The sequence below is a fragment of the Miscanthus floridulus genome, chromosome 5 (genome assembly GCF_019320115.1).
Source record: "Miscanthus floridulus cultivar M001 chromosome 5, ASM1932011v1, whole genome shotgun sequence".
Taxonomy (NCBI): domain Eukaryota; kingdom Viridiplantae; phylum Streptophyta; class Magnoliopsida; order Poales; family Poaceae; genus Miscanthus; species Miscanthus floridulus.
Genome location: NC_089584.1, coordinates 147,319,468 through 147,346,506, shown reverse-complemented (window position 1 = coordinate 147,346,506; position 27,039 = coordinate 147,319,468). Strand labels below are relative to the sequence as shown.

At 57.6% G+C, this 27,039-nt stretch overlaps 3 protein-coding genes across 6 annotated transcripts; 1 reads left to right on the top strand and 2 right to left on the bottom strand.

Moving 5' to 3' along the window:
- On the bottom strand, positions 1 to 8,646 carry LOC136455580 (molybdopterin synthase catalytic subunit-like). Its single transcript, XM_066455545.1, has 2 exons — positions 8,321 to 8,646; positions 1 to 469 (listed from the first exon to the last, which is right to left on the bottom strand). The coding sequence occupies exons 1-2, from the start codon at positions 8,644 to 8,646 to the stop codon at positions 1 to 3; spliced, it is 795 nt and encodes a 264-aa protein (XP_066311642.1).
- Positions 8,647 to 14,883: 6,237 nt separating this feature from the next.
- Positions 14,884 to 18,233, bottom strand: LOC136454047 (uncharacterized). 4 transcript variants are annotated; one of them, XM_066454600.1, is made up of 6 exons: positions 17,955 to 18,233; positions 17,291 to 17,520; positions 16,381 to 17,193; positions 16,014 to 16,287; positions 15,438 to 15,786; positions 14,884 to 15,336 (listed from the first exon to the last, which is right to left on the bottom strand). In XM_066454600.1, the coding sequence occupies exons 4-6, from the start codon at positions 16,282 to 16,284 to the stop codon at positions 15,060 to 15,062; spliced, it is 897 nt and encodes a 298-aa protein (XP_066310697.1). In that variant the 5' UTR covers positions 16,285 to 16,287; positions 16,381 to 17,193; positions 17,291 to 17,520; positions 17,955 to 18,233; the 3' UTR covers positions 14,884 to 15,059. The 4 variants fall into 4 exon arrangements, with proteins under 4 accessions (XP_066310697.1, XP_066310695.1, XP_066310696.1 ...); XM_066454598.1 differs by lacking the exon at positions 17,955 to 18,233 and having other exon boundaries at positions 17,291 to 17,928; XM_066454599.1 differs by lacking the exon at positions 17,955 to 18,233 and having other exon boundaries at positions 16,381 to 16,642; positions 17,291 to 17,928.
- Positions 18,234 to 24,689: 6,456 nt separating this feature from the next.
- LOC136455579 (uncharacterized mitochondrial protein AtMg00810-like) lies at positions 24,690 to 25,025 on the top strand. The gene has a single exon (XM_066455544.1). The coding sequence runs from the start codon at positions 24,690 to 24,692 to the stop codon at positions 25,023 to 25,025; it is 336 nt and encodes a 111-aa protein (XP_066311641.1).
- Positions 25,026 to 27,039: the final 2,014 nt, after the last annotated feature.

The following is a 27,039-nucleotide window of genomic DNA, read 5'->3' as shown; positions in this document are numbered from 1 at the left end:
TCAAGCCTCCTGGACCCTGACCTTGCCCCCGCAGCATCCGGCCGAACCATGGCGGTTGCCATGGCCGTGGGCGTCGCCGGAATGGCGGTCCAAGAACTCGCGGTTCTCCTTCCAGACCTCGCCGTCGTCGTAGACCTCCTTCTTCCAGATGGGCACGGACGACTTGAGCTCGTCGATGACGTAGCGGCACGCCTCCATGGCGTCGGCGCGGTGCGTGGCGGAGGCGGCCACGAACACGCTGGCCTCCCCGACGGGGACGGGGCCCAGGCGGTGCGCCACGGCCAGCCGCCGCAGCACGTGCCGGGACCGGGCCTCCCACAGGATGGCCGCCAGGCGGCGCCGGGCCATGGCCGCGTACGCCTCGTACCGGAGCTCCACCACGCGCCGCCCCGCGAAGTGGTCCCGCGTCGTGCCCTCGAACGTCGCGATGGCGCCCGCCGACAGGTCCCGCACGTTGTCTCCTCGGGGACTGCCAGGTGGAGGAGGACCGACGCTTGCGATGAAGAACTGGCCACCTGACGATGGCGGCGGTCGCCCAGTTGTCGCACGACAGAGTGCGCGCACGCGGGGTGAACGGGAGAACAAAAGGCAGGGGTGAATTCCAGGGATGTTCCTGGATGGTGATAGCTGTGCCGTTGTGCAACAACGCTGCTGAAAACAGTGTGTGTGGATCGTGTGATCTTTGAACGTGCCTTCTCTCGTGCGGCATGGCAGTGTACTGGTGTCGGATACAGTGAGAAGGGGTACCCTAAGCAAGAACCAAAAACGACTGCTTAGACTTCGTAAAAGTCAAAACCAGCTAAACACCGCTGGCCTCGGCCGATTCTCCGACTCGCCCGAGGCCCCCTCACCGCTGGCCTCGGCCGACCCCCCACCAAGGGCCTCGGCCGGGCCGCCGACTCTCCGTCTCGCGCGAGGCGGGCTCAGCAGCACTCCGCTGCCTCTTCCTTCACCCGCCCCTCTGACAAAACATCGTGTCACATTAACTCAGCCAACTGCTGCCCCTGACATCGGCCGCATGCTCGGCACAGTAGAGCAGAATGGCCGACGGGACAGGAGGCAGGACTGGGCAGAGGTTACCCGCCACTGTGCTAACCACTAAGCACATGGTTGACGTCCATGCCTCACTGTGCTGCCAACTCCTGCTTCGAGAACAACGCAGCGTGGGGGAGCCACGTCTGAGATGCTGTGGCCTCGGAATCAGCACCCAGGATCAATAATTCCCCCCAAGGCCTCGGCAGTATGCTTCAGGGGCCCGGCAGCCTGAGGATCCATGTCCGCCGAACCCCCCACGATGGCTCGGCCTCGCCATCTGCAGAGCCACAGCTCCCTACGACGTCATCGCACGATGACCAGCACGTCACCCGCCATATCCTGCATCAAGCTGTACTGGAGCCCCACGACGCACAAGTTCAAGTATGACCGGCGCGTCACCTCTGCACGACAAGGACGAGGCCACTCCATCGACCATACCACAACAGTGGCCAGCTACAGGGCTCGGACACGCCGCCCCCATTTATAGAGCAGGAGGTCTCGGCATCCTAACGCCAACTCCACTTCGCGCGAGGCTCCCCAGGGAAGGCCTCGGCAAGGAACGCCGTCTCCGCCTCGCCCGAGGCTCTCCACGGAAGGCCTCAGCGGGAAGCGCGTTCTCCGTATCACGCGAGGCCTCTCGCGTGAGGCCTCGGCGAGGGGCCTGATCTCCATCTCGCGCGAGGCCTCATTCTCTGTGTCGCTCGGGGCCAGCTTGTCCATGGTCCATCGCCCCCCGCCTCGGTCGACCCTCCCGACAACGCGTCACGTCTCATTAATACTTTCAACCACTCCCGCAATCTCCGCCGGACCGTGGCTCAACATCACAGAATGGCTGATGCGGCCCGAAGTCGCATCAGCGCCATACCGGCTGGGACAGGGCACGGCGGGGGTTACCGGCAACTGTGACCCAGCACTGTGTCCACGATCAGCGCCTAGGACAGAGTACGACGGGGGTTACCGGCAACTGTGACCCAGCACTGTGTCCACGATCAGCACCTAGGACAGAGTATGACAGGGGTTACCAGCCACTATGTCCTAATGCTGCACCCGCGACCCGCCGCCCGCTCGAGGCCTCGGCACTGTACACCGGGGCCTCGGCAATCTCGGGGTTCATGCCTGTCGAGACCCCCACCGCAGTACAAGCCTCGGCACCAACCAGGCCTCGGCCTCGCGCACAATCTATCCACCAGGGCTTGCACGTTCGCTGTAACGTCCGCTTCGAGACATTCCCGGGGCTCCCACGACGCACAGGACCTGATGGGATAACCACGTCGCTCCAGTATTCCAAGGACAGATCGCTCCTACGGCCACGCCGCCATCGGAACGGGCCACAGGGTTCGGACATGCCACTTCTATTAGCACGACGTCGCATAGTGATACATGTACTACCTTCGTCCTCCCTTCAACTATAAAAGGAGAGGACTTGGGCCTCGTAGGAGGGGAGAAAAAAGGAGACGAAGACACCGATAGAACGACACACTTCCACGCTGCTTGAGAACAACGCCTCAAGCAGCCCGCACCACCCTCGCCGAGACCTAGGGCTAGCTCCCTCTCTCACCTAGCTTGTAATCCCCTACTACGAGCACTCCGGTGCAAGGAACATAAGATCGATCTCTTAGACTGGACGTAGGGCCTCGATTGCCTGAACCAGTATAAACCTTGTGTCTCTTTGCATCACCATCCGGGATTAGGGGCACGCAGCACAAATTCACTTGTTGGTTGAGGGACCCCCGGTTCCAAAACACCGACAGTTGGCGTGCCAGGTAGGGGACGCTGCGTGTTAGCCTCATCGTCCCACCAGGACCCGGATGGCAGACCCCATACAACCATTGCGTCTCGGCACCATAGTCTGGTTCGGGAGCCTAGAGTTCATGTCTCTAGGGCATGAGTACGACATGGTGCTCCTCGCCCCTCGAGCCCCACCGTCCGACGATAAAGTCACACCCCGGCAGCCTAGGCGCAGGCGGCGCTCGGGCAGCCGCTCTCGCCGCGCTCACCAGGCACGACGCGAGGAATGCCACCCCGACGCTACGTGAACCCGGGGCGGCACGCCACTCCCCGCCGACATCCTACGACCAGCTGTTGGTACGGGGTCCCTGGCTGGGGACCTATCTGGCCTGAGCCTGGACAAAGGAAAATCGCCGGTGGCTCGCGGCGACGCCCAGTCGCCTAGTTCCACTCCACCACTCCCTGAAGAGTCGACCCCGGCGGGGCAAAATATGGAGACAGCACCGTCCCCATGCCCCTTTGGGTTGCGGGATGTCGCCGCCTCTTATGCCTACGCCTACACTGCCGCTCACGAGCACCCCTCGGAATGCCGCCAGCGCTTCGCTCTCGACCTGAGCACCCACTTCGACTCCTCGGACAAGGGCGAGGCATGGCTCGGGGTGGATTTCTCCGAACTCCACAACCCCAGGGCTTTGCGCCAATTCTTGGCCGCAAGCGACTACTGCCTCGGCTATTCCAACTCCGACGACGAAGGGACTTACGATCCATCTCGCGAGTGCTTCCACGTCGGGCTCGGGATGCCAAGGGCGGGCGAAGAAGACGAAAGCACAGGCAACCATCCCCCGCCCCAGGCAAGGGCGGGCGATGCCACGCCTCCGCGGCTCGTAGCCCCGGCGACGCGAAATGAGAACCCCGTCCACAGGGGGCATCGACGCCCAGACCTGGAGCAGCTCCACGAGCTTCAAGCCAAGGTCGAACAAGACCGACTCCTTCTGCAACAGCTTCGGGACACTCTCGAGCAGGAGCAGCAAGGGCGCGGTGAGGGCGGAGGAGCCCAAGGGAGGGCCCGCGACGTCCATCACCGCATCAACGACAACGAGGGGGGAGAGCCACCCCCAATCTTTAATCGGGCTAGCCAGAATGTCGCAGCGGCTGCGATGCTGGTCCGAGCAATGCCCGAGCCCTCCACCACCGAGGGGCGACGGGTCCGCAAAGAGCTCCGCGACCTCCTCGAGACCGCTGCGGTACAGCAGGCCAAAAGTTCCGCCTCCCGCCGGCGTGGAGGCACTTCGGAGCAACCTATGGCGCGACCTCGCCGGGGCCAGGATGCCTCGGTCCGTCCCGAGCCCGCTCGCGCACCAGCGGCCAACGGGCCCCCCTCGGTGCGCGATCGACCTGGAGACCAGCACGAGGCACAAGGCGACCACGAAGTAGTTGGCAGGCGACGGCGCCGCGGCGACGGGAGCCGCCCGGGGCTACCACCCACACCGAGGCAGTCGCTACGACAGTGAAGAGGACCGCAGTCCTTCTCCCGAGCCACCGGGCCCTCGGGTCTTTAGTAGAGCCATTCGCAATGCTCACTTCCCAGCCCGGTTCCGACAACCTGCCAACCTCACAAAGTATAGCGGCGAGACGAACCCCGAGCTATGGCTGGCCGATTATCGCCTGGCTTGTCAGCTAGGCAGCACGGAAGATGACCTGCTCATCATCCACAACCTCCCTTTGTTCTTATCAGACTCAGCGCGAGTCTGGCTCGAACACCTTCCTCCCGCACAGATCCACGACTGGCGCGACTTGGTGAGGGTCTTCGTCGGGAATTTCTAGGGCACCTATGTGCGCCCCGGGAACTCCTGGGACCTCAAAGGTTGCCGCCAGAAGCCGGATGAATCTCTTCGAGATTTCATCCGGCGCTTCTCCAAGAAATGCACCGAGTTGCCCCGCGTCGGTGACTCAGAAATCGTCCAAGCATTCCTCTCTGGCACCTCCTGCTGGGACCTGGTCCGAGAATTGGGCCGGAACGTACCAACCACAGCGGCCGCACTCCTCGATATCGCCACCAACTTCGCCTTGGGCGGAGAGGCGGTTGGGGCCATCTTCCCCAACAACGACGCCAAGGGGAAGCAGAAGGACGAGGCCCCCGAGGCCTCGCCCGCCCGCGTCCCCAAGAAAAAGAAGAAGGGTCGCCCAGGGAAGCAGGAGGTCCTCGAGGCCGTCCATGTCGCCGCGACAGATCACAGGAATCCCCGAGGCCCCCGGGGCCCCGGGTTATTTGACGACATGCTGAAGAAGCCCTGTCCTTACCATCAAGGTCCGGTGAAGCATGCCCTCGAGGAGTGCACCATGCTCCGGCATTACTACGCCAGGCTTGGGCTCCTCGATGACGACGAGGCCAGGAAAAGGGGCGCCGGCGAAAGGGACGACGATTAAGATGATGGATTCCCCGAGGTACACAATGCCTTCATGATCTTTGGCGGACCCTCGGCATGCCTCACGGCGCGCCAGCGAAAGAGGGAACGCCGGGAGGTCTTCTCGGTCAAGGTGGCCACCCCCCGCTACCTCGATTGGTCTCGGGAGGCAATCACCTTTGATCGGGATGACCACCCCAATTATGTTCCAAACCCCGGGCAGTACCCGCTTGTCGTCGACCCGATCGTCGGCAACACCCGGCTCACCAAAGTGCTCATGGACGGAGGCAGCGGCCTCAACATCCTCTATGTCAACACTCTAGAGCTCCTGGAGCTCGATCATTCATGGCTCCAAGGTAGTTCCGCACCCTTCCACGGCGTCGTGCTAGGAAAGCGCACACGACCCCTCGGGCGCATCGACTTACCCGTCTGCTTTGGCACTCCCTCCAACTACCGCAAGGAGGTCCTCACCTTCGAGGTGGTTGGATTCAAGGGGGCTTACCACGCCATCTTGGGGCGCCCGTGCTACGCCAAGTTCATGGCGGTCCCCAACTACACCTATCTCAAGCTCAAGATGCCAGGCCCCAACGGCATCATCACCGTCGAGTCCACGTACGAACATGCATACGACTGCGACGTCGAGTGCGTCGAGTATGCCGAGGCCATCGTGGAGGCCAAGACCCTCATCGCCGATCTCGACTAGCTTGGTAGCGAGGTTCCCGACGCCAAGCGGTGCGCCGGGACCTTCGAGCCCGCGGAGGCCATCAAGCTCGTCCCCGTCGATCCCGCCGTCCCCGACGGCCGAGGACTGAAGATCAGCGCCACCCTCGACAGCAAATAGGAGGCCGTGCTCATCGACTTTCTCCGTGTGAACGTCGATATGTTCGCGTGGAGTCCCTCGGACATGCTAGGCATACCAAGGGAGGTCGCCGAGCACGCCTTAGATATCCGGGCAGGCTCCAGGCCGGTAAAGCAGTGCCTGCGCCGATTTGACGAGGAGAAGCGCAGGGCCATCGGCGAAGAAGTGCAGAATCTCATGGCAGCCGGGTTCATCAAGGAAGTATTCCATCCAGAGTGGTTGGCTAACCCTGTATTAGTCAGAAAGAAAAGTGGCAAGTGGAGGATGTGCGTGGACTACACCGGTCTAAATAAAGTGTGCCCGAAAGTCCCATTCCCACTACCACGAATTGACCAAATTGTCGACTCCACTGCAGGATGTGAAACCCTCTCCTTCCTTGATGCATATTCCGGTTACCACCAAATCAAGATGAAAGAGTCCGACCAGCTCGCGACTTCTTTCATCACTCCATTCGGCATGTACTGCTACGTAACCATGTCGTTCGGCCTCAGAAACGTAGGGGCTACTTACCAACGGTGCATGATCCAAGTCTTTGGCGAACACATCGGGCGAACCATCGAGGCCTACGTGGATGACATTGTAGTCAAGTCCAGGAAGGCCGGCGATCTCGTCGGTGACTTGGAGGTTGCCTTCACATGTCTTAGAGAGAAAGGCATCAAGCTCAACCCCGAGAAGTGTGTCTTCGAGGTTCCCCAAGGCATGCTCTTGGGGTTCATAGTCTCGGAACGTGGAATCGAGGCCAACTCGGAGAAGGTCTCGGCCGTGACCAACATGGGCCCGATCCGAGACCTCAAAGGGGTGCAGAGGGTCATGGGATGCCTTGCGGCCCTAAGCCGCTTCATCTCGCGCCTCGACGAAAGAGGCCTGCCCCTGTACCGCCTCTTGAGAAAGTCCGAGCGCTTTTCTTGGACCACCGAGGCCGAGGAAGCCCTCGCCAGGCTCAAAGCACTGCTCACCAACCCCCCGTCCTGGTTCCGCCCACCGAGGGCGAGCACCTCTTACTCTACGTCACCGCGACGACCCAAGTGGTCAGCGCGGCCGTAGTAGTCGAGAGGAAGGAGGAGGGACATGCTCTACCCGTCCAACGACCTGTTTACTTCATCAGCGAAGTGCTCTCTAAGACTAAGACGCGTTACCCCCACATCCAGAAGCTGGTTTACACCGTAGTCTTGGCTCGATGCAAGCTGCGTCACTACTTCGAGTCCCTTCTCGGCCTGAATGTCAGCACAACGAAGGCGGAGGTCCTCCACTTCCGCACTCCGCGCCGATAAAAGCCCCTGAGCATCGGCGAGCAGGCCCTTCTGCCGCCAGAGCTGGTCCCAGATATCCCTCTCCCTTCGTAGGAATACCGATTTCCCAAGGGATCGGGTCTCGAGCTCCTAAAGAGGCAAAACAAAAAATGCGCGTCAAACATTGCGAGGGGGCTTGGAGAGAAAACAACGCGGCACGGGAGAGGAAAGAACTTACCTGGGTGACACTGGGCAAGTCCCGTCCCATAATAGTCATCGCTGTCTGCAGCGACCGCACTACCAGTTGGCGATACTGCTCGAGGGTATCCCACCGCCCCCCTCTACGATATCTTCAAGGGCGAACACAGGCTCCCCCTCGGGATCAGCCCGGTCCTACCAGAAAACACACGGGAAGTTCCACCCACGGGGCTCGGGCCATAGCCGGGCAAGGGCCGAACTCCCCTCGGCAGGATCTGGGACTGACTGCTCCGTGGTACTGGCCGCCTCGACGTCTGCCGCCTCCTTCCCTGGGGAGGAATCATCAGACGAGATTGTCTGAACCAGGGGCGGCACCAAAACTTGCTCCGTCTCCACCTCCATCGCCTCGGCCTCGACGGATCCAGGGGCTCCGGCCTCCGTCATCTCTACCTCGGTGGCCTCGGCGTCCACCGCCTTGACTTCGGAGGCCTCGGGGGCTCTGGCCTCACCCACAATGGCCTCGGCAATGGTGGACGCCCCAACCTCCTTCGCCCCAAGACTCACGACATCGCGAGGCGTGGGCTCCTCCTCCTCCACTCGCTCCGTGGCCGCCTCGGCACCCTTTTCCTGGGCAGCCGCCTCCTCCGAAACGGCCCCGCCCGACGCCGCGCCACGCTGCACGCCAGCCTGCGCCTCCGCTGCCTAATGGGCGGAGGAGCTAACGTTCACCTTGAGCGCCTTACGGGGCGCCAAGGCAGGATCTTCCACCAGATGCTTCTGGCTGGAAGCAAAGACACTCCCAAGGTCAGCATGCGACCAAGGGACAAACAAGAAGTACTACGAACTCCACCAGAAAGGACGCTTACCGCGAATGGGGATGCAGCCGCTTCGACACCACCAGCCTCCTCTGCAACGGCGCCGGTGGTGGCAGCAGCGTGGCCTCGAGATCCACCGGTGCCAGCTGGCCTCCGCCGAACCCCGGCACCTCCTCGACCCTTCGCGGAGACGATGGGGTCGGCCCCACCGTCGCTCGCTCCACCTCCACCGTCGAACCCATTGGGCTGACGGCACGCTCCTCCGACACCCGTGCCTCGGGCGTGTCGGCCTTGGCCCCGAGACGGGCCGCCACCGGCCCCGGGACACCTCCTCCTCCTAGGGGCGTCAAGCTCCTTGCCGGCACCCCGGGCACCATCTCCCTAATGTCGGGGAGGTGTTCCAGGCAGGCCGTCCCCACCTCGCGCCCGCCGCCGTCGCCCAAAGAATCCGACACCGACGACGAGGGAGACGGCTCCAACGGGAGACCGTCGAGCTTCTGACGCCGGCGACGGGCGTCCAGCTTTTCACGCGCGAGGAGCTTCTTCGTGCGCTTCGCCTCCTTGGCATCTTTCTTCTTCTTCTCCTCCTCGGCGCGTGCCCTGTTCACGGCTCGCAGCCGGGCGTCCTCGGGAACGGGCGGTGGGGAGCCTCGCACGTCCCTTATCCCCTATGGGAATGACGAAGTAAGACAACAGACAAAAAAGGCGAAAACAAGAAGGCCGCGAAAGCATCGGCAACAATCAACTCACCAGAGAGATGTACCCCCGCGACGGGTGCATCGGGAATGGCATCAAATCGTCGATCTTCGGCTTCCCGTCTACCGCCTCTCTCACCCGACGCAGGGTCTCGTCGTCGGTAAGGGCGAAGGCGGACATCTTGATACCGGCAATCGGGTCGCTCGGGGTCATCTCGAACAGCCACCACCACCGGGCCATCAGCGGCAACACCCTCCGGCGGTGAAAGGCCGCCACGACCACGGCCGCCGAAAGGCCGCGGTCATGTAGCTTCCCCAAGGCCCGCAATAGCGGCTCCAGCCTAGGCTGATCAACCTTGATGATGCCGTATCCCCACTTCTCTGGTTGACTCTCTATAACCCGCCCGGTATAAGGAGGAAGTCCTCCGTCGTCATTACGGAGATAGAACCAGACGTCGTACCAACGACGGTTGGACGATGACAGCTAGGCCGGGATGTAGAGGGACTGCCGGTCTTGACGCACGTGAAGGGTGCAGCCGCCGGCCCTCTGCACCTTCCGAGTCCCCCTCGTTCCCCCCGGCTTGGTGGTGAACGTCGCTCGGAACAAGTGGAGCCACAACTCCCAGTGGGGAGCGATCCCTAAGTACCCCTCACAGACGGCGACGAAGATGGCCGCCTGCGCGATGGAGTTGGGGCTGAAATTATGAAGCTCCACGCCGTAGTAGTGTGGGAGCGCCCGCATGAACTTATCCACCGACAAACCGAGGCCTCGCTCGTGGAAGACGACAAAGCTCACCACGTAGCCGTCGCGCGGCCTCGGCTCCGACTCGTTCCCCGGAGCAATCCACTCCGGCTCGTCAGGGTCGGTGATCGGGCGAAGAAGACCGGCCTCCACGAGCGACTGCAGCTTCTCCTCGGTGACGTCAGACCGCTCCCAGGGATCCGCCGGGAGGATGACGGGACCACCAGCCATTGCGCGGTGGAGGTCGCTGCTACGGCGGTAATCTCTCTCTCTTTCTTTCAGTCTCTCGCTCTCGCCCTTCTCCTCCCCGGCGCTCTATGCTCTCAGCAACGGCATAGGGGCAGCGAAAGCGAATGTGGAAAAGGTAAGAAGGGGGAGGGCGAGGCTCTTTGCGTATTTATGCAGGGACGAGACGAAACCACCGGGCGACGAAATCGGGGAAGTTTCCCCAAAAAATCCGACACGGTTATCCAGATCCGGTCTTATCGCCCACGCGCCCACTCCCTCCTCATTAATCGCGCGTGCAGGTACGTCCCGTCGGCTGACGCCACGTCGCGTCCGACCACAGCAGCAGCAGGCGCCGTTTCGCCTCCCCAGAAAAGCCGCCTCAAAAGACGCGCCTGCCGTTATCAGCCGTAGGGAGAGAAATAACCCCCCCCCCCGATTCCTTTCAGGCAAAGGAACTGGGCACCGAGCCCGCTACGGTCCAGGGGTTCGAAGGCTGGGCCCTTAGGGGTTTCGACAGCCGCCCCAGGGCAACAGAGTCAGGGGCGACTGTGGGCGAGCCTATACGAGGCCGAGGCCCAAGCAAGCGAAACGCTTGGGACGCCCTGTGTCGTGTCCGAGACTGGTAGGGAGGTCTCCGAATGGGATCCCACCGTAGGGAGGCACTGAGCCACCGAGGCCCAGCGAACAGCCTCGGCACCCACTAGAGAAACCCTCCGGTACTCTTGGAGCGTGTCTCCGGGCCGCTAGCCGACCCCCAGCGAACGGGGTACGGGCCTCCACTCGGACTTACCCGATAACAGCTCACCGGAAATGCCATCGCTCGCGCCCATCGAGGGTAGCGCGGCATGTTCCACCCCTCCTTCCGAGCGAAAAGGAAGCGTGAGGGTCGAATAAAAAGTCAGGAGAATCCCCGACGGCCCTCTCGCTCCACGAAGAGGCTAAGGGACTCTTCCTGCAAACCATTGCCGAGGCCCAGCGACTTAGGGTCGCACACGAGGGGGCTCGGCAAAACAAACCCTCCTTCCGAGCGAAAAGGAAGCGCGAGGGTCGTTCAGAAAGCCAGAAGATCTCCCGACGGCCCTCTTGCTCCGTGCAGAGGCTAGGGAGCTTCTTCTGCGAAAGACGCCGAGACCCCGCGACCTAGGCTCGCACCCGAGGGGGGCTTGGTGGACAGACCCTCACGCGCGAGGGGCGAACCAAAAGCCAGGGGGACCTCTGACCGCTCTCTCGCTCCGTGCGAGAGACTCGGGGGCTCCTCCTGCAACCTTGCCTAGACCCAGTGGCTCAGGCTCGCACGCGAGTGGGCTCGGCAAACAGCCCCCCGTCCGAGCGAAAAGGACGTGCGGGGGACGGACAAAAAAGTCGGGAGGACCCCTGACCACCCTCTCGCTCCGTGCGGAGGCTCGGGGGCTCTTCCTGCACCCAAGATAAAGACAAGCGACCAGAGCCCGTTACGGTCCAGGGGTTCGAAGGCTGGGCCCCCAGGGGTTTCGACAGCTGCCCCAGGGCAAAAGAGTCAGGGACGGCTACGGGTGAGCCTATACAAGCGCGCCCTGTGTCATGTCCGAGACCGGCAGGGAGGTCTCCGAATGGGATCCCACCGTAGGGAGGCACCGAGCCACCGAGGCCCAGCGAACGGCCTCGGCACCCACTAGAGAAACCCGCCGGTACTCTTGGAGCGCGTCTCCGGACCGCTAGCCGACCCCCAGTGAACGGGGTACGGGCCTCCACTCGGACTTACCCGATAACAGCTCACCGGAAATGTCGTCGCTCGCGCCCACCGAGGGTAGCACGGCATCTTCCACCCCTCCTTTCGATCGAAAAGGAAGCACGAGGGTCGTACAAAAAGCCGGGGGAACCCCTGACGGCCCTCTCGCTCCGGGCGGAGGCTAAGGGGCTCTTTCCGCAGCATCGTCGAGGCCCTGCGATCCGAACTCGAGCCCACGGGCCCGGCGAACACGATGAAAACCCCTCGCTCGAGAGAGAAAAAAGCCCCTGAAGAAGTGAAATCACTCCTCCAGGGCCTCGGGGGCTACACCCGGCGGGTGCGCTCGCGCGCACCCACCGAAACCTCAAGTACAAAACACCATCCCAACAGGAACTATCAAGAGCCAATTCTCGTCAGAACCTCAGGGGGAGTACCTCCACTCCCCCCAAGGCTCGGGGGCTACTGTCGGATACAATGAGAAGGGGTACCCTAAGCAAGAACCAAAAAACGACTGCTTAGACTTCGTAAAAGTCGAAACCAGCTAAACACCGCTGGCCTCGGCCGATTCTCCGACTCGCCCGAGGCCCCCTCACCGCTGGCCTCGGCCGACCCCCCACCAAGGGCCTCGGTCGGGCCGCCGACTCTCCGTCTCGCGCGAGGCGGGCTCAGCAGCACTCCGCTGCCTCTTCCTTCACCCGCCCCTCTGACAAAACGTCGTGTCACATTAACTCAGCCAACTGCTGCCCCTGACATCGGCCGCATGCTCGGGCACAGTACAGCAGAATGGCCGACGGGACAGGAGGCAGGACTGGGCAGAGGTTACCCGCCACTGTGCTAACCACTAAGCACATGGTTGACGCCCATGCCTCACTGTGCTGCCAACTCCTGCTCTGAGAATAACACAGCGTGGGGGAGCCACGTCTGAGATGCTGTGGCCTCGGAATCAACACCCAGGATCAATAATTCCCCCCAAGGCCTCGGCAGTATGCTTCAGGGGCCCGGCAGCCTGAGGATCTATGTCCGCCGAACCCCCCACGATGGCTCGGCCTCGCCATCTGCAGAGCCACAGCTCCCTACGACGTCATCGCATGATGACCAGCACGTCACCCGCCATATCCTGCATCAAGCTGTACTGGAGCCCCACGACGCACAAGTTCAAGTATGACCGGCGCGTCACCTCTGCACGACAAGGACGAGGCCACTCCATCGACCATACCACAACAGTGGCCGGCTACAGGGCTCGGACACGCCGCCCCCATTTATAGAGCAGGAGGTCTCGGCATCCTGACGCCAACTCCGCTTCGCGCGAGGCTCCCCAGGGAAGGCCTCGGCAAGGAACGCCGTCTCCGCCCCACCCGAGGCTCTCCACGGAAGGCCTCGGCGGGAAGCGCGTTCTCCGTATCACGCGAGGCCTCTCTCTGTGTCGCTCGGGGCCGGCTTGTCCGTGGTCCATCGCCCCCCACCACGGTCGACCCTCCCGACAACGCGTCACGTCTCATTAATACTTTCAACCACTCCCGCAATCTCCGCCGGACCGTGGCTCAACGTCACAGAATGGCCGATGCGGCCCGAAGTCGCATCAGCGCCATACCGGCTGGGACAGGGCACGGCGGGGGTTACCGGCAACTGTGACCCAGCACTGTGTCCACGATCAGCGCCTGGGATAGAGTACGGCGGGGGTTACCGGCAACTGTGACCCAGCACTGTGTCCACGATCAGCACCTGGGACAGAGTATGACGGGGGTTACCAGCCACTGTGTCCTAACGCTGCACCCGCGACCCGCCGCCCGCTCGAGGCCTCGGCACTGTACACCGGGGCCTCGGCAATCTTGGGGTTCGTGCCTGCCGAGACCCCCCACCGCAGTACAAGCCTCGGCACCAACCAGGCCTCGGCCTCGCGCACAATCTGTCCACCAGGGCTTGCACGTTCGCTGTAACGTCTGCTCCGAGACATTCCCGGGGCTCCCACGACGCACAGGACCTGATGGGACAACCACGTCGCTCCAGTATTCCAAGGACGGATCGCTCCTACGGCCACGCCGCCACCGGAACGGGCCACAGGGTTCGAACGTGCCACTTCTATTAGCACGACGTCGCATAGTGATACATGTACTACCTTCGTCCTCCCTTCAACTATAAAAGGAGAGGATTTGGGCCTCGTAGGAGGGGAGAAAAAAAGGAGACGAAGACACCGATAGAACGACACACTTCCACGCTGCTTGAGAACAACGCCTCAAGCAGCCCGCACCACCCTCGCCGAGACCTGGGGCTAGCTCCCTCTCTCACCTAGCTTGTAATCCCCTACTACGAGCACTCCGGTGCAAGGAACATAAGATCGATCTCTCAGACTGGACGTAGGGCCTCGATTGCCTGAACTAGTATAAACCTTGTGTCTCTTTGCATCACCATCCAGGATTAGGGGCACGCAGCACAAATTCACTTGTTAGTTGAGGGACCCCCGGTTCCAAAACACCGACAACTGGATTCATGGTCGATGCCGCCCGAGTTTCCGAAACTTGGAGGAGGTCCGGCGAGGGGTGACTCGGAGAGGAAGACCCGCCGTGGGTGTTGGAGGGGGAGAATGGACGGCTCCTCGGGGAGAAGGGAGCGATCGAGAAGTTCCTGCATAATCACCTGCAAGATCCGCGCCAAAGCCTGGATGCGCCACGACCGTTCATGCGCAGCGCAGCGTGCGTCTCGGCGAGGAGGAGGTCGTCGAGCAGCTTCTCTGTCTAGAGATGACGCGATGGCGCTGGAGCTCGACGCGACGCCGGTCATTGGCTCTGGGCGTGGGACGAGTGGTGGCTGTGCTGCGCAAAACGCGGCCTCTCCTGCGCTGGTGTGGAGCAGGATAGCGATGCCAGATGGCGCGACACGACTTGGGTGCGCTCGTGGCCAATCGGCCCGGTGCTGAATCGCTCAGCGTCAAACGCCGACCGAGCCATGCACGGTGTGCTCTGCTCTTGAGCCATGATGTCTCTCCTTTTGTTTTATAAAACTAAAAGATAAATACCTTGAAAACATAAGTTACCTGCTATTACCAATTATGTATTTATTGATTATTTATTTACAGTCTTTAATTATCAAAAATCCACATTTTAGTTCAAAGTATATTTATGATATTTATGATTTTCTTATTTGACAACATGTCTATTTATTTTTTTCCCTATTTAGCACTATGGACTTTTGCTACAATCAAGGACATTTATGTCATTTTGCTAGCCATTTGACACCGTTACTCGTCTAAATGGACGGCAGTGCCATTTACGAAAGAAAATTTCAACTCGATGCTAGATAAGGAAGTTCAAATTTTCTAGTGCCAAATATGAAAGACCGATTTATTTTAGTGCCAAATACATAATTCTCTCAAAGAAGAGTCCGAGTCGTCGTCCCCGGTCCCCCGGCAGATGCGGCAGCTCACCTGGATCTAGTTCCAGCTAGCTGGCGGAGAGCAGCACGGGCACGACCGTAGGTGTCGCGGCACTGATGCTTCTGATCCTTCTTGACCCGCTCGGCTTCGGATCGAAAGAGGTTCAGCTCGCTCCGGAGCTTTCCGAGCTCGGCCTTCATTTCTTCGTTCTCCCTGGACAGATCAGTCAGCTCCTGTCGTGTAGCTGTGGAAAGTGGCAGATGGTGCTCCGAAGCGGCGAGCAGGGAATCGGCAACCATAGTCCGTTGCACTGAAGCTGGGAGGCTGTTGCGTGCAGGAATGCTGTGAGACGTGGAGAGAGCACAACGGGCGACGAGAACTCATGAATGAAGGGGTGCGGTGCCGACTGCGGACAGCCCACTTACGGAGAACAAGAAGAAAGACGCCCACTGCCGAGATCTCTGTCGAAGATCTGGGGTGCGGGTGCGAGAGTCCCGCAGGCGGAAGGAGCCGAAGACCGTCCGCCATCGTCCATCTCCGTCTCCGTGGGGAGCAGCCATTTCCGGCGCCTCAACACGCGCGTGCCGCCAGACGTCGCGGCCGGGGGCTGCTCCATCTCCACGGGAACGGGCGTGGCCATCCTCTGGATACGCAGGGAGCGCTCTAGCTCGCACAGCGGACGCGCCTCCTTCGGGGCCACGGTGTCGAGGCCCGAGGTCCCGAGAACCTCCTCCAACCCATCACTCATCTGGCTCGGGCTCAGGCCACCAGCTGCTGCATGCGCAAGAAATGTACTCATGAAAATATTGTTTCCACAAAAATGATGCATGACAACCTTTGTATATGCCAGAAGAAAGGAACCAAATGCATCAGCACAAAGTTGTTAACTATACCAAGGGCCATATCTATTCGGACTCGTGTGTATTGCAATCTTACGTTTAAGGAGGTGGCTGGCCATGGAGCGAACTGACATGAAAATGAGGGAGAGGCTGCATGCTTACCTTCGGGGAAAGTCCGCGTGTCGTCGTCCTGTCCAGTGCAAACCCTCTCTATAGGTCTATTATTTTCACGAAGCTTTCGAACAACATCCTTGGTCATCGGATCAATGTCACTATGTGATGGCCACTGTTTGTTAGGCCCATTTGTGGCAGAGCAAGGATGGTTGTGTTGCATCTCAAACCGAGAAATAACCCATCCATGATCACTGGTGCGATGGAGCCTAACCATGGCTTTGCACTCAGTCCTCCTGCATGTTGCTACCCTTTTGTTCATGCCCTGGTTTAGCAATTAGAAAAATGATGAGCACAATTTCAATGGCATTGTCAATACTAAAAATAAGAAACGTAAGCATGTAGTTTTCTATATTACCTCACATGAGCATACAAAATCCTGCCTGGTTATATAATTGTTGCCATTGGTTTTGTTTCTACCTCTTCTAATGCCAAATCCAATTTCCCATGAATATAAGTTATAGAAATCTTTTGCTTCTTTGGCTGAGTTGAACTCCGTGCCAACGGCAGGCACGAAAACAGGCTGCCCCTTGCGACTGGTAGAAGTTCAGATTGCCTCAGTAATAGCACTTTGTTCCATACGTGAAATCCTTGAATCTGGACCGTGTTTGCCTCTCTTCCTGCATTGAAACGAGATATATACTGAATTTATAACTTGAAAAGTCTATACAGATGTCCCATCATCACTGCACACTGTCACGAGGGCCAAGGTATCAAATATGCCAGGTTTTGCTATGTTTAGGACAAACTGATGGTTCTTCATTCAGCCTACCAATGTTCATGGTTCCAACCTAGGCCTTGTTTAGTTGGCGAAATTTTTGGCGAAATGATACTGTAGCATTTTCGTTGTTATTTGACAATTAGTGTCCAATCATAGTCTAATTAGGCTTAAAAGATTCGTCTCGTGAATTTTGTCTAAACTGTGTAATTAGTTTTATTTTTTATTTATATTTAATGCTTCATGCATGCATCCAAAGATTCGATGTGACAGGGAATCTTAAAAAATTTTGCAAAATTTTGGGAACTAAACACTACCCTAATGGAAAACTAGTACGACTTCAGTTCAACCTAATTAAATCACACACAGAAAGAAAAAAAACATAATGACCCATGTCTCTGAATGCAAGCACTTCGCTACCAAAATACAGCTCCATGTCTTCTCACCCTAAACCTGTTAAAGGAGCAAAAAATCCTCAAGCAGTGCTGCACCACCTACGACGCCGATGCAATTCAATGATAAAAATAGTTGTTGCTGATGGATTGGTTACCTCTTAAGGAGATTTTGATGTTGCCCGACCTGGTGCGACGATGAAGCAGAAAATAGAGATCCAGGAATCGCAAGACCAGCAGGCGTATCGCCGTTGCGAACTCGATGATTTTCTTGAATCCCCTGGATCTGCGATGCAGGGGTACTCTGCTTCTGTGTCGGCTGCTCAATTGCGTGGCCGAATCGCAGACGGCTTGCGATCCGCCGGCAAATACTGCAGGCTCCCCTGCACTAGAAGCACTCATGAGTCAGGGGCGAGGAACAGCCCGTGAAAGACGAATGAGATAGCCGGGCGGGGCCGGAGGCTGGAAAGAAAATGTCAGCTTGGATTGCTCGGCTACGGGCGCGCCGGGGTGCAGGTGTAGGGACCGCAGTGGTGCGGACGCCGGGGTGCCGGGCGGAGGCGAGGAAGAAAGGGTCAGCTTGGGCTGCTGGTGGTATAGAGCGCACGGAGACCGCTCCACTGCTCGTCTGCTGGTCCTGTAAGGGCGCGTTTGTTTCCTCGGCCCCAGACGGCCGGCCAGCCCCGCCAGATGCCGGCTGTTTGTTTACCTGACCTAGCCCGCTAGCCCGCCCCGTATGGTCATTAAAGCAGCAAAGATGATGCATCCAGGGAACGAACGCGAGCTAGGCTCGCTGTAGCCACGAGTGGACGCTAGAGTCACCTCCGGTTGGCAACGCAGTCCGCCTGTTGCCCCCTCCCCACCTCGCCATGGGCAGTGCTGCCGTCGTCGCAGGTGCCCACCTCCCTCTCCGATGACGAGCTCTGGTAGGGCACACACGCACGGGAGACGGCCGGTGGTTGCGATTACACTAGGAAGAGCAGAGTTGCGCTATGTATGCAACGTGTTTGTGCAAAATGCCCCCCCAAGAATGGTGGTAGGAGCAGGGAAGAAGAAAGGGATAACTCTACCCATGAGCTGATGCAAGGTGCCTAAATTCGTTTGTGCAGCCTAAACACGACCTGATGAGCATGTCTAATTCTAGCCAATCTCTGGCCAGCCACGTGAGCCACCTTTCTCCAATCACTCAAACACGCCCTAAAAGACGCGCCGGCTGCTAGTGCGTTGGCTGCCTGCTTGCAGGGCAGTCTCGACTCTCGATGGCTCTTCACGACAACCAACATTTGCGAACATGCTGTAGCAGGTGCTATCTTCACCGTAAAAGCTTCTCTCGAGATCTGTGCCAGCCTTTACCTGTATTTTCATTTGTATTCCTACTATTCCTGCAAAAAATGTATCACAACAGAAAAAACGGCGAGACCCGTCACTCTCTCCTCTGGCCGCACATGTCACGCGTCACGGTCAGGCTACTTATATGCTAGTTTTAGTACTAGCATATAATTAAGCAGCGGGATGGAACGGATTCATAATTTAATCCGCACAATAAAACTGCAATATGCACACTTTATTTGAAGAATTAATAGCTAGGTAATACTGGTGTTGTACGCTCAAGGCTTCAAAGATACTCAATCCATCCCAAATTATAAGACATTTAACTTTTTTATACTAAGTTTGACCACACGTCTTATTCAAAAAATTAATGCAAAATATCTCTTCTTTTGTCATAGCTTGGTTTATTAATAAAAGTTCTTCAAAAATGATTTAAATTTGACTATATTTACATAATTTTTTTAATAAGACGAGTGGCAAAAAAGTCATAGACGAATGGTCAAACTTGATGTCAAAAAAGTCATACGTCTTGTAATTTGGGATGGAGGATATGTTGAAGATAGGACATCAATAGCCAGATATATAGCCACCATCATCTGGTTGAACCTCACATATATTCCTAATAATCTTCAAAGTAAGGATATGAAACGTATTGTCGTCATTCATCATCAACGTAATCGATATAGTTGTGGTAATAATCGGCCTCGAGGTACTTGCAGAACACCTTCCAAATATACAGTCGATTTGGAATGGGCATGGTGTGGTTGCACAGGAGCTGCGTTATTGTCAAAGGGCGCAGGTTGTCCATAGCTGCCGAGACCAGCTCTGGTTCTTCATCATCATCATAAATTCCAATGTTAAACTTGTAGATGTAACACTGGTTCGTGCCACGGACGGTGAGTTCGAAGTAAGCGCAGTTGGCCTCAACTGTTGGGAAGCCATCGGTGTCAACGGCAAGGCACCTGACGCCGAGGAATAGAGCTTGCCTCCCGATGCTCTTCACCCTCTCCATGACGTTCCCGGCAGAGTCAATCTTGAACACACCCATGCCACGGCGCCGCTTCAAGACCGCCAACATATCCCCGCCGGCGGCCACAACCGCGTAACAACGACAGCCCCCGTCGTCGTCCTCAGATGGAAGCAGATCGACCATGTCCTTGGCATCAGACGACACAGATTCACGGTTCACGGCTGCGGCGATCTGGGGTAGCCTGCTTGCAGGACATTCACGGTGCCTCATATCAGAGTCACAGAAACACTCGCTCTGGGGTTCCGCCCAGTACACCAAGCTACACCCGACGGCGACCAGGACTAGTGTAGGGGATGAGCCGACAACGTCGGCAGTGAACCGGAGCCACAGACCCGACTCGCCCGGCAGTGGCGCCGCAAAACGGATCAAGGAGCCGGTAAAGAGGTTGAGGACGCTCACGGCGTGCGGGGGTTTCCTGGCCGCCAGAACGATGAGGCCGCCGGTGGTGCTTGTGACGAAGAGGTAGTCAATGTCCCTGTCGCTGTCGCGGTCAGGGAGGAGCAGCAATCTCCTGCGGAGGAATCGGCCGGTGGCGGTGTTGACGAAGACGAACGGACCGTAAGTGTTAACGGCGGAGGAGACCTCGTGTTCATCCAGCATGACCCACCGGGTGGGGCGAAAGCGAGGGTCATGCTGGTTGCTCCCGGGGTCGGCGGTGACGAAGCGCCAGTGGTGGCAGACGGCGCGAAGGTCGGTGTAGCAGTCGAGGTCGTTGGTGGCCAGGAGGCAGTCGGCGACGCGGTTCACGAGGTCCGCCGGAAGCGACGACCAGCCCTGAGCCATGGTCACGATCGATGGACCCTCGAGGTTTAGGGTTTTGATATCTGTTTGCTGACTGAGGCTGGTGAAGAGAGCACGGTGTGGTGGCCTGGTGGGTTAAATAGCAGAGCCAGCGGCAAGCCTTGAGGTCGATCGAGCGGAAGAAGAAAGGATCATCTGGCGTTCCACTGCACCTGCATAATCTACTGCTAATGAACACAATAAGGAAAGACGACGTTGAAAGGCCCCCTGCCGTGATACTTTAGCCGCTGCAAGTGAAGACGTCCACAGTTCACCTGCAGCACTGTAGGCACATGCAGTGGCCGGCGTAAAGTCAGCCATGAATGTTATCCAGTTACTGTTGCAGCATGTGCACTGTACTAGGACTAGATAGATAGAGTTGTATAAATAGACATACACGACAACTCAGTAAATAGAGTTCAGATTTGCCATATCACAGACAGGGCTTCGGCCAACGCTGGTGTCTTATATTGTGTGTGCATGCTCTATTCTCTCTTCTTCTTCTAGCTCTAGCCATAGTGCGTGGGGACGGACAACGCTTGTTCGTGGTCGGCACAGCTAGTGGGTGCTCGACAACACTAGCGGGTGCTCGACAAGATCGGCGAATGGTTCACTCGCCTGAGCCGGTGATCCTATGGGCCAACAAGTGATTTCAGAGTCGTACAAGCGCCGTCGCCAGACTAACTGCTGACGATGACGGGCGGTTCGGAGATAGGCGATAGCAGTGGCACTACTGTGGCTGCCCAGCCACGACCAGAGGTCGTTGTTCTCACGGTGCAGGAGGTCAGTGGCACCAGTTGGCCGACGCTGACTCGCACCAACTATGAAGGTCAAGCTCAGAGCCCGACGGCTCTAGAATACTATTGACAAGGGCACCGACAATGAAGAAGATGACATGTCAGTGTTGGAGGCTATCTTCGCTGCTGTACCAGCAGAGTACCGGGAGCCATTGGGGACAAAGAGCTCGGCTAAGGAGGCATGGGAGGCTATTGCGGCGATGCGCGTCGGTTCCGACCGCGCAAAGAAGGCGACGGCCCAGCTTCTAAAGCAGGAGTATGCCAATCTCAAGTTTAAGGATGGTGAAACGGTGAAGGACTTCTCTCTCCGCCTGCAGACGCTCACCAGCAAGCTGAAGAGCCATGGCGTCACCATCGACGAAGAGGAGGCGGTCTCCAAGTACCTCCACTCCGTGTCGGTAAAGTACATCCAGATCGCTCTCTCCATAGAGACGATGCTGAATTTGTCCACCCTCACCATTAAGGATGTGACAGACCATCTGCGGGTGGTGGAAGAGCGCCTGGAGCAGGCGACAGCAACAAAGGACAATGGGAAACTCCTGCTGACGAAAGAGGACTGGGCTACTTGGAGGAACTCTAAGAAGGCAGCCTCCTCCAGTCGCGGTGGCGAGGGCAAGCGCCGCAGCAAGGCTTCTTCGGAGAAGAAGCAGGTCGACCCCAATGCCCGCCGACATTGCGGGAAGATGGGCCATTAGGCACGGGAGTGCCCAAACCATAAGTAGGAAAAGAAGGCTCAGGCTCATCTAGCGGAAGCCGATAATGAGGATGAGGCCATTATCCTGATGGCGACGTTCTGTGCACTGCACGACGTCGAGGCCAAGGAGAGGAAAGAGGCAACGACGGTGGAAGGACCTGGGAAGGCCCTAAAGACCGTCAACCTCGACGAACCACGTGCCCAAGTTCACCTCGGACGTGTGGGCACCGACTAGGAGCAGCGGTGGTATCTGGACTCTGGTGCCAGTAACCACATGACGGGCTCCAAGACATCCTTCTCCGAGCTTGATGGCGATGTTACCGGTACGGTGAAGTTTGGTGACGGCTCAAGGGTGGCTATCCAAGGGCGCAGCACCATTATCTTCAGATGCCAGAACGGGAAGCACCGCGCGCTAATGAATGTATATTACATCCCGCAGTTGCGTTCCAGCATCATCAACATTGGTCAGCTGGATGAGCGTGGTAGCGAGGTACTGATCAAGGATAGAGTCCTTAGGATCAGGGACTAGGAGTAGCAACTTCTCGCCAAGGTGAAGAGGTCCCTGAACCGGTTGTACCTGCTCGACCTGAAGGTAGAGCAGCCGGTGTGCCTGGCGGTAAGGCACTCCAAGGAACCATGGATGTGGCATGCCTGGTTTGGACATCTCAGCTTCAACGCAGTTGGTCGGCTGGAGAAGATGGTCCGAGGGCTACCCCACATCAAGCACGGAGGCGAGCTGTGTGACAGCTACCTGGCCGGGAAGCAGATGAGGCTACCTTTCCCAAAGGTGACCAAGTATCACGTGAAGGACGCTCTTGAGCTCATCCACGGTGACCTCTACGGGGCTGATCACGCCTGCTACAAACAGTAGTTGGTGGTACTTTCTCCTGCTCATGGATGATTATAGTCGCTACATGCGGCTGCAACTCCTGACGAGCAAGGATGAAGCGGCGGCGGCGATCAAGAAGTTCAAGACGCGCGCGGAGGCCGAGAGCAGCAAGAAGGCACACGTGCTGAGGACTAATCGCGGTGGTGAATTCACTTCAGTGGAGTTCGCTGTGTACTGCGTGGATCAAGGTGTGGGGCAACACCACACCGCGCCGTACTCGCCACAACAGAATGGCGTGGTGGAGCGACGGAACCAAATGGTGGTCGGCATGGCCCGATCCATGATGAAGGCCAAAGGCATGCCGGCAAGGTTCTGGGGAGAGGCGGTGACCACGGCGGTGTTCATCCTCAATCGTGCTCTGACCAAGGCCCTGATGGGCAAGACGTCGTTCGAAGCTTGGTATGGGCGCAAGTCGAGCGTGTCCTTCCTCTGGACATTCGGCTACATCGGCCACATCAAGAAGACGAAGCTAAACCTCACCAAGCTGGAGGACAGGAGCACACCCATGGTGTTCCTAGGCTACGCGGAGGGTACCAAGGCGTACCAGCTCTATGACCCATGCGGAGACAAGGTGCTTGTCTCGTGCGACGTTGTGTTCGACGAGAAGGCGGCTTGGGACCAGAGCAGTTCGAGCATGGGGGAAACTGGTGGCTTCATCAACACCTTCGTCGTCGAGCACTTGGTCATCCACGGTGGTGGAGACGCTGGGGAAGAGGTGCTGAGCACTTCGAGAGGAGTACCGAGCACTCCGGCAGTAGAACCGAGCACTCCTAGGGTAGTGCCGAGCACTTCGGGAGGGATGTTGAGCACTCTAGGAAGAGTGCTGAGCACTCCTAGAGGGATGTCGAGCACGCCAGGAGTGGTGTCAGGAGGTTCTGTAGTGGTGGTAACCACTCTAGAACAGGTGCCGAGCACTCCCGTGACGGAGCCAAGACGTCTTGTAGTGGTACCGACCACTCTAAGACTAAGGCTGGACACTTCTATAGTGTGGCCAAACACTGCAGGAGTTATGACGAGCTGCCCAGAAGTAGTGCCGAGCACTCTAGGTGCTGAGCCAGGCACTCCAGCGGAACAGGGAACTCCATCGACGCGGATCGAGTTCGCCTCACCTCCAAGTGACATCACTGAGTTCATGGACGCCTACCACGAAGGTGAGGAGGTGCGGTTCCGTAGGCTGGATGACATCATCGGCGGCACAGGTCCCTCAGGTCTAGCGAGCAGGCTGCTCAATGACGCAGAGCTGCTACTCGTCAGTGCAGAGGAACCACCCATGTTCATGCTAGCCGAGCGCGATGGAAACTGTCGACGAACGATGCTGGAGGAGATGAAGGCGATCGAGGAAAATGAGACTTGGCAGCTCGTCGATCCACCTCCAGGATGCCGTCGAATCAGCCTAAAGCGGGTGTACAAGGACAAGCGGGACGAGCTTGACGCCATTGTCAAGCACAAGGCGCGCCTCGTCGCCCAAGGCTTTGTTCAGCGCGAGGGCATAGACTTCGAGGAGGTCTTTGCGCTAGTAGCGCACATGGAGTCGGTTCGTTTGCTACTTGCTTTGGCAGCAGCAAATGACTGGCGCGTCCATCACTTGAACATTAAATCGGCCTTCCTAAACGACAAACTGGCGGAAACAATCTTCGTCAGGTAATCTCCAGGTTTCACCATCAAGGGAGAGGAGCACAGGGTGCTCCAACTACGTAAGGCGCTCTATGGGCTGCGGTAGGCCCCATGAGCATGGAACGCCAAGCTTGACGCCACGCTGGGCGAGCTTGGGTTTCAGAGGTGCGCAACCGAGCACGTGCTCTACACGCTGCGACGGGGGAAGGAAGAGCTCGTCATCAGCGTGTATGTGGACGACTTGATCGTCACTGGTGCGCGCACGGAGGACATCAACAGCTTTAAGCGGGAGATGGCGGCTCGTTTTTGAATGAGCGATCTCGGCGCACTCTCCTACTACCTCGGTATCGAGATGAGACAGGAGAAGGAGGAACTCACGCTCGGTTAGAGCACGTATGCCTCTAAGCTGTTGGAGAGGAGTGGCATGGCTGAGTGCAAGCCATGCGTGATTTCAATGGAGGAGCGGCTGAAGCTGACAAAGGCCAGCACCGTTGCAAAGGTGGATGCGACACTCTATCAGAGCATCATCGACGATCTGCGCTACCTAGTCCATACGAGACCGAACATTGCGTTCACCGTGGACTACGTTAGTCGCTTCATGGAGGATCCCAGAGAGGATCACTGGGCTGCGGTGAAGTGGCTACTACGCTACGTCAAAGGGACAGTGGATCATGGGATCATCTTCCCAAAGATCGACGGGAGTAGGATGCAGTTCACTGTGTTCAGCGATGCAGATATGGCGGGGGACATCGACGGGTGACGGAGCACCTCAGGCGTGCTCGCCTTCCTTGGGTCGGCTCCAATTTCATGGTTGTCGCTGAAACAGAAGGTGGTGGCGCTATCTACGTACGAGGCAGAGTACGTAGCGACGGCCTTAGCGGTGTGCCAAGTTGTATGGCTACACCGACTACTAGGTGAGCTGACCGGTGTGGAAGCTCACCCACCAGCACTGATGGTGGACAATCAGTCCGCCATTGCCCTCGTGAAGAATCCGGTTCTACACGATCGGAGTAAACACATCGACGTGAAGTTCCACTTCCTTAGGGACTGTGTTGATAAAGGGCAGATCGTCATCGAGTTCGTCGAAACTGGTCGGCAACTCGCGGACGTCCTCACCAAGCCGCTCTGACGTCTCTGACTCACAAAGCTGAAGGAGATGATCGGCATGGAGGGGGTACAAGGGTTAGCAGTAGGATTAGGGAAAAATTGTTAGATAATCTACTGCTACCTTGTGTGAACACAGTAAGGGAAGGCGGCGCCGAAAGGCCCTCTACTGTGATACTATAGCCGCTGTAGGTGCAGACGCCGCACAGCTCACCTGCAGCATTGTAGGCACATGCAGTGGCCGGCGCAGAGTCAGCCCTGAATGTTATCTAGTTATTGTTGCAGCATATGCGTTGTACTAAGACTAGATGGTAGAGTTGTATAAATAGACATACACGACAACTCAGTAAAGAGAGTTTAGATTTGCCATCTCTGTCGACCGAGGGGTATCCCGCGATGGTAGATTTGTCAGTGGGGTGCGCGTAACCAGGAACCGGATGCTGACACAAGGCGCAGAGACAACGATTTAGATAGGTTCGGACCGTCTGATCGACGTAATACTCTACTTCCTGTGTCTTTGGTGTATTGTATTGAGATGTAGTAGATAGATCTTGTCCACTAGGAGACCTCTGTCTCTTCTTATATAGTCTGGAGGGACATGGTTACAAATAAAATAGTATATTTGGTACTATACAATAGTTTGCGGTACACGCCGAGCAGCGCCGTGCACGTCTTGATCCTATGGGCTGGGCCACCTTTGATGGTGCGGTCCATGTCTTATACTGTGGATACCAGGGGCCATACCCCCACAATCTCACAGACAAAGCTTCGACCAATGCTGATATCTTATATTGTGTGTGCATGCTCTGTTCTCTCTTCTTCTTCTAGCTCTAGCCATAGTGCGTGGGGACGGACAACGTTTGTTTATGATCGGTATAGCTAATGGGTACTCGACAACACTAGCAGATACTCGACAAGACCAACGAGCAGTTCACCCGTTGATCCCGTCAGCCAACACTGCATGCATTGCCATTAATTACTGCTCGCTGCAGTTACGCTCATGGGAAATCACCATGCCGCCGGCGCCGCCTAGGCTCCCGTGCGAGGTTTGATTCCTACTACGTCCGAGGTGGACGTGGACCGCGGGAGCTGGTCGATCCAACTCCCTCCAACGTCATCGATCACTGCTAAACAGAAAGCAACTCAAGTGAAGCCAGGTAGCCAATCCTCCAAATTTCAGACTCGAATTCAGCCCAAATATTGCTCCACAGATCGTGCTTCTAACTTCTTATTAGCAAATGGACACGATGATAATGGGCTTTCTAGCCCAAATACAGCCCGTAAAATGAGAGCGCATATACATTCTGGAGTATGTACGCGATATCAAAAATCGGACGAGAACTATTCAAACATCCGGTACTGTTCTTCTAAAATTTCTAACACGATCCTAGATTCCTAGCCAGCTTATATATATACACGGTCACAACTCAAACGTGATCCACTAATTATGCTTGCTTTCAATCAACCCCCCAAAACAAATGAGTCAAGGATGTGGCATGTAGCCACCTATGTAAGTACCGTCTGTCCCTAGAGGAAGTTATTTGAGCTCGTTCCATTGAGGGTTCAAACAGATGAAAAAGTTCTCCAATTGAACTTCTATTATTTAGCCCTGGGTGGATGAGAGCATCTCATCCCTCTCTTCTGAACCCTAACATACACAAGCCTCTCAT